This window comes from Piliocolobus tephrosceles, chromosome 9, assembly GCF_002776525.5.
Source record: "Piliocolobus tephrosceles isolate RC106 chromosome 9, ASM277652v3, whole genome shotgun sequence".
In the NCBI taxonomy this organism is placed as follows: Eukaryota; Metazoa; Chordata; class Mammalia; order Primates; family Cercopithecidae; genus Piliocolobus; species Piliocolobus tephrosceles.
Window position 1 is genome coordinate 90,228,037 of NC_045442.1, and position 12,652 is coordinate 90,240,688.

At 38.0% G+C, this 12,652-nt stretch overlaps 1 protein-coding gene and 1 non-coding gene across 3 annotated transcripts in view; both read left to right on the forward strand.

Moving 5' to 3' along the window:
* The first annotated feature begins 421 nt into the window (after positions 1-421).
* The window catches only part of LOC111536032 (putative ankyrin repeat domain-containing protein 30B-like), a 22,047-nt gene continuing 9,816 nt past the window's right edge, over positions 422-12,652 (forward strand). Inside the window, exons 1-5 of one of the 2 annotated variants that reach the window (XR_002729630.2) lie at positions 422-871; positions 4,943-5,057; positions 5,220-5,393; positions 8,671-8,777; positions 9,743-9,905. Coding sequence is in view for 1 of the 2 variants with exons in the window: in XM_023202293.1 (XP_023058061.1) it covers positions 654-871; positions 4,943-5,057; positions 5,220-5,393; positions 8,671-8,777 (614 nt within the window). In the remaining variant the exon portion in view is untranslated. The remainder of the gene's footprint in view (positions 872-4,942; positions 5,058-5,219; positions 5,394-8,670; positions 8,778-9,742; positions 9,906-12,652) is intronic. The other variant, XM_023202293.1, reaches the window with a different exon arrangement.
* On the forward strand, positions 11,063-11,169 carry LOC111536037. Its single transcript, XR_002729631.1, has one exon. It is a non-coding gene; the product is annotated as a U6 spliceosomal RNA (small nuclear RNA).

A 12,652-nucleotide genomic window follows, 5' to 3' on the forward strand; every position in this document is an offset into this window, starting at 1 on the left:
CCGTGGGCTCAGCTGCAGCTGCCACCTGAACATGGCACGTGGTAGCAGAGGCTTCAACTCTGACCCTGCCAGCGCCACCAGCAGTGCGGATACTTGGGCCGGAAGCCTCCCGGGTGCCTAAGTCGGAGGTGGGTCCCTGGCAGCAGGAGGGCGGGAACCGACGCTCAGTGCCACCCTGGAAGCTGCGCCATGCCCAACGCCAGGGCCCAGCTCCTGGATTTTGGGTTGAGGGGGGGGGCCGGGGCGACTCTGTCAAGCGGGCCGTGTGGCAGGGCGCTCCCCACGTTCCACTCCAGGGAGCCCCGCCAGCCAGGCAACGCCTCAGTGGCAGGGGCCACCTGCACGCGGTGCCCGGCGAAGCGCCGCCAGGGCGGTTTCCCGCCTCATGTGTCTCCTAGGCCTGCAGAGCTGCGCATGCGCTGCTGCCGAACGACGCTGCTCAGCTGCCTAACGGTTCCACTCAGCTGCCTAACGGTTCTGCTCAGCCAGTTTCTCCCGGGAGAGGCTGGAGTGTCCAAAAGCTTGGCCCAACCGCGATTTCTCCTGGTGTCAGGGCTGGTACGGGGACCGAAGAAGGGCGAGGGCGAGCAGCGAGGACTGGGGAAGGGCCAGCAGCAGGAGGTGCGGGCTCTCTCTAACAGGTGGCCGCAGTCATGAAGAGACTCTGTGCTGCCTGTGTCAAGCGCGAGACGGGCCCGGAGCGCCCGAGCCCCTTCAGTCAGCTGGTTTACACCGACAACAACTCTTACGTGATTCACCATGGGGATCTCAGGAAGATCCACAAAGCTGCCTCCCAGGGCCAAGCCTGGAAACTGGACAGGATGATGAAGAAGACGACAATGGACCTCAACATAAAAGATGCAAAGAAGAGGTACCATGCCCTGCCTGAGCCTGGGCTGCAGGAGAAGGTGGCGGCTGTGGGAGGATCGCCCCTTCAGAGTGGGGGCTGGGGGGCCTGGAGACAAGGGGAGCAGGTGGAGGAGTGGCGGGCGGCGGGGCGGCAGTCCTGGGCCCCGGGGTCTAGGCCTTCTTTCCAGGCAGGCCCCCCCAGGCCTGGGATGGGCGCCCTGCAGGGCGGAGGGCCCAGGGCACCTTAAAATCAACCCCAAACTTTCTCTGTTTTCTCCTTCACTCCACTTCCTCTCACAGAGCACTGTTAAGAGAATTTTAAAGAGATTTAACTCACAAAATTAAGTACATACGGAGTTTTAATTTTAATATACAGGTTTTAAAAGATAATGTTAGAAACATTATGAAATGGTGCATAATGAAATAATTCCCATAATATATTAACTTTTTGGCTAAATATTTTGTGGATAAACTCCAGTATCCGTTTTGATATCAATAAATGTCTGTATAAATATATTCTTTGCTGAGGGGCCTTAGAAGGAAACTTTGAGGTGGGAAGATGTTTTATGTTTTCGAATTTAAGAAGACTCATTTTTCTCAAGATGCGAGCTCTTTATCAGTTTTACATAAACGAAATAAAGTTATCAACGTTTTAACATTTTTAAAATTACACACGCTGTCTTTTACTATTGTGATGACATTTTAAAAATTTTGTAACGGAGTAGAAAAGTCTTGCCCTTCTAGATATCAAAATGTGCTATTAATTTGCACAAAATGGGCCACGGCAGGGCGCAGTGGCTCACGCCTGTAATCCCAGCACTTTGGGAGACGAAGGTGGGCGGATCAGGAGGTCAGGAGATCGAGACCATCCTGGTTAACAGGGTCTCTACTGAAAATACAAAAAGGTAGCCGGGCGTAGGGGCGGGCACCTGTAGTCCCAGCTACTCGGGAGGCTGAGGCAGGAGAATGGCCTGAACCCGGGAGGCGGAGCTTGCAGTGAGCTGAGATAGTGCCACTGCACTCCAGCCTGGGGGACAGAGCCAGACTACGTCTCAAAAAATTAAATTAAATAAATAAATAAATAAATAAAATTAAAAAAAAAGAAAAAAAGCTGGGCGCAGTGGCTAATGCCTGTAGTCCCAGAATCCCAGCACTTCGGGTGGCCGAGGCCAGTGGATCACCTGAGGTCAGGAGTTCAAGACTAGCCTGGCCAATATGGTGAAACCCCAACTCTACAAAAATACAAAAATTAGCCAGGCACGATGTCAGGTGCCTGTAATCCCAGCTACTCGGGAGGCTGAGGCGGAGGCGAGAGAATCGCTTGAAACTGGGAGGCGGAGGTTGCAGTGAGCCGAGATCCTACCACTGCACTCCAGCCTGGGCAATAGAGTGAGACGGTCTCAAAAATAAATAAATAAACAAATCACAAATTGTTTGATAACAGCTGAAAAGACAGGTAAATGAATACAGCAGAATAGAAAATCCAGAAACACCTAAATATCTAAGAATTTAGAGCTTGACAATGCTTACACTTTATACTAATAGGAAAAGAATTAGTTTCATAACGGAAATGCCTGCTTTTTTGGAGAAAACTAGATTTTTATGCCACAAATTAAGTTTCCAACGGAATATAGATTAAAAAATTTTAATATAAAAAATGATAAAAAGCACCAGAAGAAAACATAAATGCCTATTTACACAGGTACATTTTTATGTTGGCAACACCTTTCTAAGAAGCTCAGAAGCAAGAAGTCTGAAGGATAATTAAGCAAAACAAAATTAAATTAACCTGTAATGAGAAAAAAACAAAAGGCAGCATACTTACTACACATGTATGTGTGTGTGTGTCTACATATTAGATTTAAAAATTGTCATCTTGTAGATAATTCACTTAAATCAACATAAAACTCTAATTTAAAATTGGGCAATTTTAATTAGAGCTCTAAATTGCAGATCTAAAAAAAGTACTTTGCCTCTAATTTAAAATTGGGCAAAGTACTTTCTTAAGATCTGTAAGGGACCTATGCACACAGGAAACAATATTTAGTGTTTCTGGTTAGAGAAGGCATTTAAGTTAAAAGAGGAATCAAATACTGTTTTCCATCTACAAAGTTTGTGAGGATAAAGAGCAGTAATATTTATACTGCTGTTTAAAGTTTAAATTGCAGATAACTTTTCAAATAGACAATTTGGTGGTAAATACCATATTATTAAGAATAATTCATATAATGACTTTTATAAATACATTTCATTGAATTTACAGTATAGGATAATATGTGACCACTGAAGGTAGAAATATATACAGAGTAGGTGACATTTGAAAATGTGTTTTGGTGTATCAAGTGAGGGTAAAGTTCAGTTTGATTATATATACACACAGACTAAAGTCTTGTGTTATCTGAAATTATGTATGAAATATGATAAAATTTGTTATTTGAGGGCATTTGTTTTAATAGAAAATGTTTTTCCTTTTTATTATCTTTGATTTCCACATTGAGCATGTGCAATGCTATTAGAAATAGTTCATTATTAATGAAATAATTTTTGGGAAGAGCAGGAATATGAATTTTGCACCAATAAAAGTAATTTCTCACTTTCCATATTTTATTATTTTTTGTGGATTAGTATATTCTGTGAACTTTTAGCATCTTCAAAAGACAATCTTTTTACCTGTGCTTGTTGATTTACATATTTTATTAGGCATGTATTTTTATTATATACAGATTTATTACATATATGTCAATAATTATAGATTAATTAGTGTAGTTTTATTATTAAGAACTAAAATAGTAAATATAAGTGCTTTATAGCAGTTTTTTTAAGGTATTGAACTTCTCAACTGTATTTATCCTTTTAATCACTTTATCACATGTAAGCTGAATGCCTATTATGTAGAAGATATATTAACTTTTAAGACCCTTTCATCCTTAAAAGTTGCACATTTACCTGCTCAGCCTGAGCAAAGTAGGAGATTTAAAGTTGGGTTACTAGGACTGAATCTCAATTGAAGCTTTTCCTCTCATCTTTCAAACAAAAACAATTCTGAAGTGAGAAACTAGTAAAAGATAACTATCAACCACTATTTTTGAAATTTATAACAGCTTTAAATAGTAATATTAATCATTGGAAATATCTAATTTACATGCATTCTATAAATCTAAATATGAATTTACATACATTCTGTAAATCTAAATACAAAATAAAATGAGCCATACCTACTTGAATCCCATTTTCTTTGGCTTGAAGTTTTAAAAATATTAAAGAAGTACTTTGTTTTAACAGTTTGCTGTTTTTATTTCAACTCTCCTTTTGTGTATACTCTTAAAAGCTAAAATTTTTTTAAGTGTTAATCCTGTGACTAGGACTGCCATCATCCTGTTGTATATACCATATTCCACTTCATGGAAGGCGCCATGAATTGTGTGATGCCTGCTTATTTATGTACCAATGAAAGATTGTTTAAATTTCTGCAAAATATACTTGTAATAAATAATGAATTATAAGTGGCATTTCAATGTCAGAGATGTTAAAATATGAGACATAGAGTATCTTAGAATCATTAAAATACAGTGTTATCTCTAACCTTTAAAACATACCACAAAGTAGGCATAATTGTACCATTTTACTTAAAATGTTGTCCTTGTTAAGTGGTAGAAATAATTACAATATCTAACAATTACTGAGCTGTTACATGTGCTAGGAATTCTTCAAAATACTTTGCATAGATTCTCATGAGGCATCACAGTGATGTCCTGCGAGATAACTGCTGTATTCATCTTCACTTTATTGACAAGAAAATTGAGGCACAGAAAGGATAAGCGATAGCTAGAAGGTGAAAGACTTTAAAGTAATATTCAAGCCCAAGTTGAACTGAATCCAAAGGCCAAGCTTTTTCTATTCAAATAGGCCAGTCTTTCATTAATGTAGTGAGTAATAAGAGCGAATGAGTGTTGTACTTTCTTCAGGAGAATATTAAATATTTGTTTTGAGGGCAGAGGAAGAGCATGGTATTTAATGTTGACAATTACATAAATCATTGTATGTTTTGAGACAGTGGACTAAATTTTCCTAAAAAGTCCTCTCACTCTCATAGGACTGCTCTACACTGGGCCTGTTTCAATGGCCATGCGGAAGTAGTAACACTTCTGGTAGATAGAAAGTGCCAGCTTGATGTCCTTGATGGAGAAAACAGGACACCTCTGATGAAGGTAAATAGTAGCCAGTTCTTTCAGCAGGAGATGGATTTGGTTTAAATACATAGAATAAAAATGAATTTATCTCATTGAAGTATAACTAGTTTGTGAAAACTGTGGAATATTTATTTATATTTCTTATAATTTATAATTTACTTCTTGCTTTAATACTAACAGGCTCTGCAATGCCAGAGGGAGGCTTGTGCAAATATTCTCATAGATTCTGGTGCTGATTCAAATATTGTAGATGTGTATGGCAACACGGCTGTCCATTATGCTGTTTACAGTGAGAATTTGTCAGTGGTGGTAAAATTGCTGTCCTGTGGTGCAGACATCGAAGTGAAGAACAAGGTAGACATTAAATCCATTTGTTTTAACATTAACATATGTAAATTATTTTATATTTGGAAGCTCAAATATTCCCATTTTTCTATGAAAATAGTTTGACAGAACTTAATTGTCTCAGATTTTACTTTAAATATTAATATTTTGTAAGAACTATTAAAGAGTATGGCTTTTCTGTGCATTTATGATAAATATTTGAATTTGTTAAAGGTAAAACTTTTTCAAATATTCTTTCCCACTCAAGTTTTCTTTTCTTCTTTCCAGTTAGTGTAAAACTACAGGAAAGTAAAATTTGTCTGCATAAATTGAGTCAACATGTAAAATTTAGGAGACATGCAGAAATCTGGATTTCCTCGTAAAGGATTGAATCTGGTGTCTCTTGAGCCCATATGACTGTTTGGTATGCTATGAAGACGTTCTAGCTTTATACAAATCATGTTTCCAGTTTGCTACTGTGCCCACCTAGTTACATCACTTACTCAGCTTACCTCTTTTGCCTATGTAAATATTTCAGTTATCAATTCCTCTCTTATAGTATATTTTGGTAAAGATTTCAAGTTATCGAAGACAGTTTATAGGTGTTTATAATATATAGTTTATATTTTACATTAATTCATTAATAATGGGGTTGTCTTCTAGAATTTAGAAGATTTTTTAAACAATAATTTTTCTTCACATAAACCATAAATAATCATCTTTCATTAGAATGCCTTTAAGCCTTTTCAGATTAATCATGGTTATATTTGAATAGATTATGCATATTGCAGAAAATATATCTTTCTCCACAGAATTGTCCCTTAAAATTCAAGTGATTTAGTGGCTTCTATTTTGCTAATCCATATACATGAGTTAGAACTTTCATTAATAAGTCATTTTATTCATATTTCTGATATTTTGCCAAAAACTAAGTAGCAATTGCAATAGAAACCAGAATAAAAATGGATTATTGCATTTTAAGAAGTAGATATGCATTAAGATCCTAGGAGTATCATTATAATTGAGAATAAGCTTATAAGCTTTTATACTGAATTTCTTTTTTTTTTTTTTTTTTTTTTTGAGGCAGAGCCTCACTCTGTCACCAGGCTGAAGTGCAGTGGCATGATCTTGGCTCACTGCAACCTCTGCCTCCTGGTTCAAGCAATTCTCCTGCTTCAGCCTCCCGAGTAGCGGTGACAGCAGGCACATGCCACCACACCCAGCTAAATTTTTTGTATTTTTAGTAGAGATGGAGTTTCACCATGTTGACCAGGATGGTCTCCATCTCCTGACCTTGTGATCTGCCCACCTTGGCCTCTCAAAGTGCTGGGATTGCAGGCGTGAACCACCTCGCCTGGCCTTTTATACTGAATTTCTAATAGCTGAGATAAAATCCTATTGTCTGGTAATAGGATAAAACCCATGGACCATAAATTTGTTTTAGTTCTTTGTAGGTTCTGGATATTAGCCCTTTGTCAGATGAGTAGATTGCAAAAATTTTCTCTCATTCTGTAGGCTGCCTGTTCACTCTGATGGTAGTTTCTTTTGCTTTGCAGAAGCTCTTTAGTTTAATTAGATCCCATTTGTCAATTATGGCTTTTGTTGCCATTGCTTTTGGTGTTTTAGACATGAAGTCCTTGCCCATGCCTATGTCCTGAATGGTAAGTGGGCAAAGGATATGAATAGACATTTCTCAAAAGAAGACATGCATACAGCCAACAGGCACATGAAAAAATGCTCATCATCACTGGCCATCAGAGAAATGCAAATCAAAACCACAATGAGATACCATCTCACACCAGTTAGAATGGCAATCATTAAAAAGTCAGGAAACAACAGGTGCTGGAGAGGATGTGGAGAAATAGGAACACTTTTACACTGTTGGTGGGCTTGTAAACTGGTTCAACCATTGTGGAAAATAGTATGGCAATTCCTCAAGGATCTAGAACTAGAAATACCATTTGACCCAGCCATCCCATTACTGGGTATATACCCAAAGGACTATAAATCATGCTGCTATAAAGACACATGCACACGTATGTTTACTGTGGCACTATTCACAATAGCAAAGTCTTGGAATCAACTCAAATGTCCATCAATGACAGACTGGATTAAGAAAATGTGGCACATATACACCATGGAATACTATGCAGCAATAAAAAACGATGAGTTCATGTCCTTTGTAGGGACATGGATGCAGCTGGAAACCATCATTCTCAGCAAACTATCGCAAGAACAGAAAACCAAACACCGCATGTTCTCACTCATAGGTGGGAATTGAACAATGAGATCACCTGGACTCTGGAAGGGGAACATCACACACCAGGGCCTATTATGGGGAGGGGGAAGGGGGAGGGATGGCATTGGGAGTTATACCTGATGTAAATGATGAGTTAGTTGATGGGTGCCGATGAGTTGATGGGTGCAGCACACCAACATGGCACAAGTATAGATATGTAACAAACCTGCACATTGTGCACAGGTACCCTAGAACTTAAAGTATAATAAAAGAAAAGAAACATGGACCATTTAATAATAAGCAATCAAAGTTCATTTGAAGCCAATCTCTTTCAATTTAGAGCCACTTCTTTAGTGACCCATTTAGAGCAGGAGTGCCTGACATTGACATCTGGGATCTTGGGATCATTGATAGAAGAGAATCAAGTGAGTTTGTATCACCCAGAGGAAACCTCCACTTTTAGGGGGAAGCTTTCAGAACTGCATCTCTGAAATTCTAATTTGTCAAATGTTAATGTTTGCCACAAAAATACATTGTCAAATAAGGATTAGGCAAAGTTCAATTCATTTCTTGAATAATGAACATTTAATTCACAGTTTTATAACATTTCTTGAACATAGATAATGGTGGAATCTGTTGGGGTACAGTGCTTCTGGTAAGGTAAGTATTCTTTGGAATACAGTTGAAGAAATACTGCTCTAGAGATAATAATTTAGATTACTAATTTTGTAAAAAACAAAATATTTACTACTATGTCTTAGGGTTTAAAGATATAGAGATAAAAGATACAGCCCCTGCCCTCAAGAAGCTCTTGATTTACATAGGAAATAATAAAATCATTACAAAATAATGATTTTTGGAGATAACCAGAGTTAATGTGGTGATGCAGAGGCTGAATGTTTACAAGTGAAGGTGCAGTGCATGGGAAAGCACAGAAAAGTGACAAAGAAGGGATTGCTATTGGTTTACTTTCTATTGTTTAAGTTCATAGGGTATTACATAAAGTATTCGGTTCAGCTGAGAAATATGTAATTTCATGAATTATAAATGGTTTTTGCTGTTTTACAGGCTGGCCACACACCACTTTTACTGGCCATAAGGAAAAGAAGTGAGCAAATTGTGGAATTTTTACTGACAAAAAATGCAAATGCAAATGTAGTTGATAAGTTTAAATGGTATAGTAGTCTTTTTTATTAAAAAACACTTGAGTAGTGTGCTAGAGTAATAATACTCGAGTCAGAAATATTAAATTAATAACATTTACTTAAAATTACTAGATCATAGAGAAAAATACCAACACAAATTATCAGTTAAGAAGAAAAGCAATTATTTGTACTGATCAACATAAAGAACAGTATATAGTAGGATTTATCTTCTTTTATTATATTGACTGATTCTTATTTGTAATCTGATGTTTTTGGTTGCATTATCTTCTACTAGCTAAAGTGGTTCTGTATTAGTGTTAAGAAGTATGAATTTTTAGTTTATAATTCAATATTGAATTATTAGCCCCTTTATTGTATTTTTCTAACTTCTGTTTTTCATACACTTTTTAAAAAATGCAATATTTGCTGGGCATGGTAGCTGTAGCCTGTTATCCCAGCACTTTGGGAGGCCAAGGTGGGTGGATCACTTGAGGCCAGGTGTTCAAGACCAGCCTAGCCAACATGGTAAAAGCCCATCTCTACAAAAGATATAAAAATTAGCCGGGCATGGTGGTACATACCTGTAGTCCCAGCTACTTAGGACAGTGTTATTTCTAATATTGTTTTAAGCCTTCAGATTGCTCTCACTTGTCTGACTTCTAGCTAATTTTGAAGTACAAAATATTATATCAGACTAAGGAAGAAATAGATAATTCTTCACTTAAAACTTTGCCTCTTTAGATTAGTGAACAGAGCATATTTTCCTGCCCCTCAGTGGACTTTATGTTAGCCATTTCTACTATGCCACATCCCAGTGGGACACGAGTCTTTTTGCCCCTTCCTTTTAACCTTGATGGTGATTTACAGGGATAAACACTTGAGCACTCAAGATATTTAACGTTTGTTAATACATGTAGATGGTTAATTCTACTCTGACAGGCACATATTAAACTGGTTCTGTTCCTAATAATGAAGTTATCTCTTTGTTATTTTAGCACAGCCCTAATGCTTGCCATATGTCATGGATCATCAGAGATAGTCGGCATGCTTCTTCAGCAAAATGTTGACATCTGTGCTGAAGATACGTGTGGAATGACTGCAGAACGTTATGCTGTTGCTTGTGGATTTAATCTGTAAGTGTTTACATTTAAAGGCTAGGTGAGATTTTATAGTTTGTTTCAGGTAGTTTTTGAATGACAGTTCACTTCATCAGCCAGAAACTAGGCAAAAAAAGCTAGACTAATTAGGAGTAATGGCTCCAGGATTCTTTATTTTAGGGCTTTAGGGATGCTAATGTTGGCTACTTGATTTGAAGTATAACCCCTATGCATGGGATAAACATAATGTCACAATTTTGATTTTTCTAATTAGTTATTTGGGTCTTGAAATATTCACTTTAAGCAGACAACCTGATAGTGTCCCCTGGGGCTGTCTTTAATTCTTGAATTTTTTAAAAGAATCTGAACCTAAGTCCAAGGAAGACATTCCTTTTGTACAAGTCAGAAGGATGTGGGGGGAAATGGCCATTCTCTTCATTTTATTGTTTCCATTGATTCTGTTGCTGCATCATTGCCACTGAAACTGCTCCTGCAATCTGATAATGATTGACCTTTGTGACCAGGATGCCCTTAGTAATACAGATCCCTCAGTCTTCATGGTGTAGACTTCAAAGTTATTACACTTTTGTAAAAATTCACGTACATATTCTCAGCCACTGTTTCCAAAGTACCAGCACCCCGCTCTGGTAGCTAGAACTTTTGGCTTTAGTGACACACATAGTGAGCAAATTGACCCTTCTCATGCTCAAAACCCGATGTGAAACCTATATCTTAGCCTGGACATGGCCTAGACCTTCATTGTAAGTTATCCTTTGAGTGGCTTTTTCTATATTCTCTAGCCAATATTAGTAGTAGTTTGAAACCATAAGTCTGGTTGAAATAATGTTACAGGAAGAAATTGGAGATCCACTTTGTCTTTGTTACCAGATCTATGTCCCTGGCCCTTTATATCCTGTGTAGCACCATTTCGTAGGTAGTGGAAGGTCTCATCTTATTCTGTAAGATCCCATGTCATCTTTCCCAAGTTGTAGTGTGTTCCAACTTGTGGTTGTCCCCTCGAGTTATTCTTTTCTCCTAAAAGTAAAAATCTTCCATGCTACTTGCATCTCTACCTCAAGTTTTAAAAATATTTTCAAATTCTGCATCACCATGAAGCCATTCAATAGACTTCACTAAATCTCAAGTAAGTTGGTTAGGTTTAACAGAGCTAAGCCTCATCCATGACTGTTCAGTCTTCACATATAAAAGTAAGGATTTGTGCTGGCTTCAGTGGTACAAATGGTAAAATTGAAACAATGTTGAGAAGGTCAGCATGGTCCCTGCACAAGGATGACATACAAATCTGTGAAGTGTTGCATATTTCTTGCAGTCCACAAAAGGACATTTTACTACTTTCTAACTAGCTCCAAGGAAATGGTGTGAGTCAAAGCAAAATGGGTGACACCCAATATTGCAATTGTGATTTTCATACAAAAATTATTTATGTAAGGTGATCTATGAAATGAGATAGTGGTAACACATAGGGTCTTATGTGCAATATTTTGTAAGTAGGGATCTCAGAAAAGAGAAAATACCAACTTGCATCTTCTTTGTGGAACTTACAAAAAATAAAGGTGAGATTTTGTCTTCCACAGCAGCTGGAAATGAACATGGTGACTAAGCATCATTCTTATTATTTTTATTTTTTTATTATACTTTAAGTTCTAGGGTACATGTGCATAACGTGCAGGTTTGTTACATATGTATACTTGTGCCATGTTGGTGTGCTGCACCCATCAACTCGTCAGCACCCATCAATTCATCATTTATATCAGGTGTAACTCCCCAATGCAATCTCTCCGCCCTCCCCCTTACCCATGATAGGCCCCATTGTGTGATGTTCCCCTTCCCGAGTCCAAGTGATCTCATTGTTCAGTTCCCACCTATGAGTGAGAACATGCGGTGTTTGCTTTTCTCTTCTTGTGATAGTTTGCTAAGAATGATGGTTTCCAGCTGCATCCATGTCCCTACAAAGGACGCAAACTCATCCTTTTTGATGGCTGCATAGTATTCCATGGTGTATATGTGCCACATTTTCTTAATCCAGTCTGTCACTGATGGACATTTGGGTTGATTCCAAGTCTTTGCTATTGTGAATAGTGCCGCAATAAACATACGTGTGCATGTGTCTTTGTAGTAGCATAATTTATAATCCTTTGGGTATATACCCAGTAGTGGGATGGCTGGGTCATATGGTACATCTAGTTCTAGATCCTTGAGGAATTGCCATACTGTTTTCCATAATGGTTGAACCAGTTTACAATCCCACCAACAGTGTAAAAGTCTTCCTATTTCTCCACATCCTCTCCAGCACCTGTTGTTTCCTGACTTTTTAATGATTGCCATTCTAACTGGTGTGAGATGGTATCTCATTGTGGTTTTGATTTGCATTTCTCTGATGGCCAGTGATGATGAGCATTTTTTCATGTGTCTGTTGGCTGTATGAATGTCTTCTTTTGAGAAATGTCTGTTCATATCCTTTGCCCACTTTTTGATGTGGTTGTTTCTTTTTTTCTTGTATATTTGTTTGAGTTCTTTGTAGATTGTGGAAATTAGCCCTTTGTCAGATGAGTAGATTGCAAAAATTTTCTCCCATTCTGTAGGTTGCCTGTTCACTCTGATGGTAGTTTCTTTTGCTGTGCAGAAGCTCTTTAGTTTAATTAGATCCCATTTGTCAATTTTGGCTTTTGCTGCCGTTGCTTTTGGTGTTTTAGACATGAAGTTCTTGCCCATGCCTATGTCCTGAATGGTACTACCTAGATTTTCTTCTAGGGTTTTTATGGTATTAGGTCTAACATTTAAGTCTCT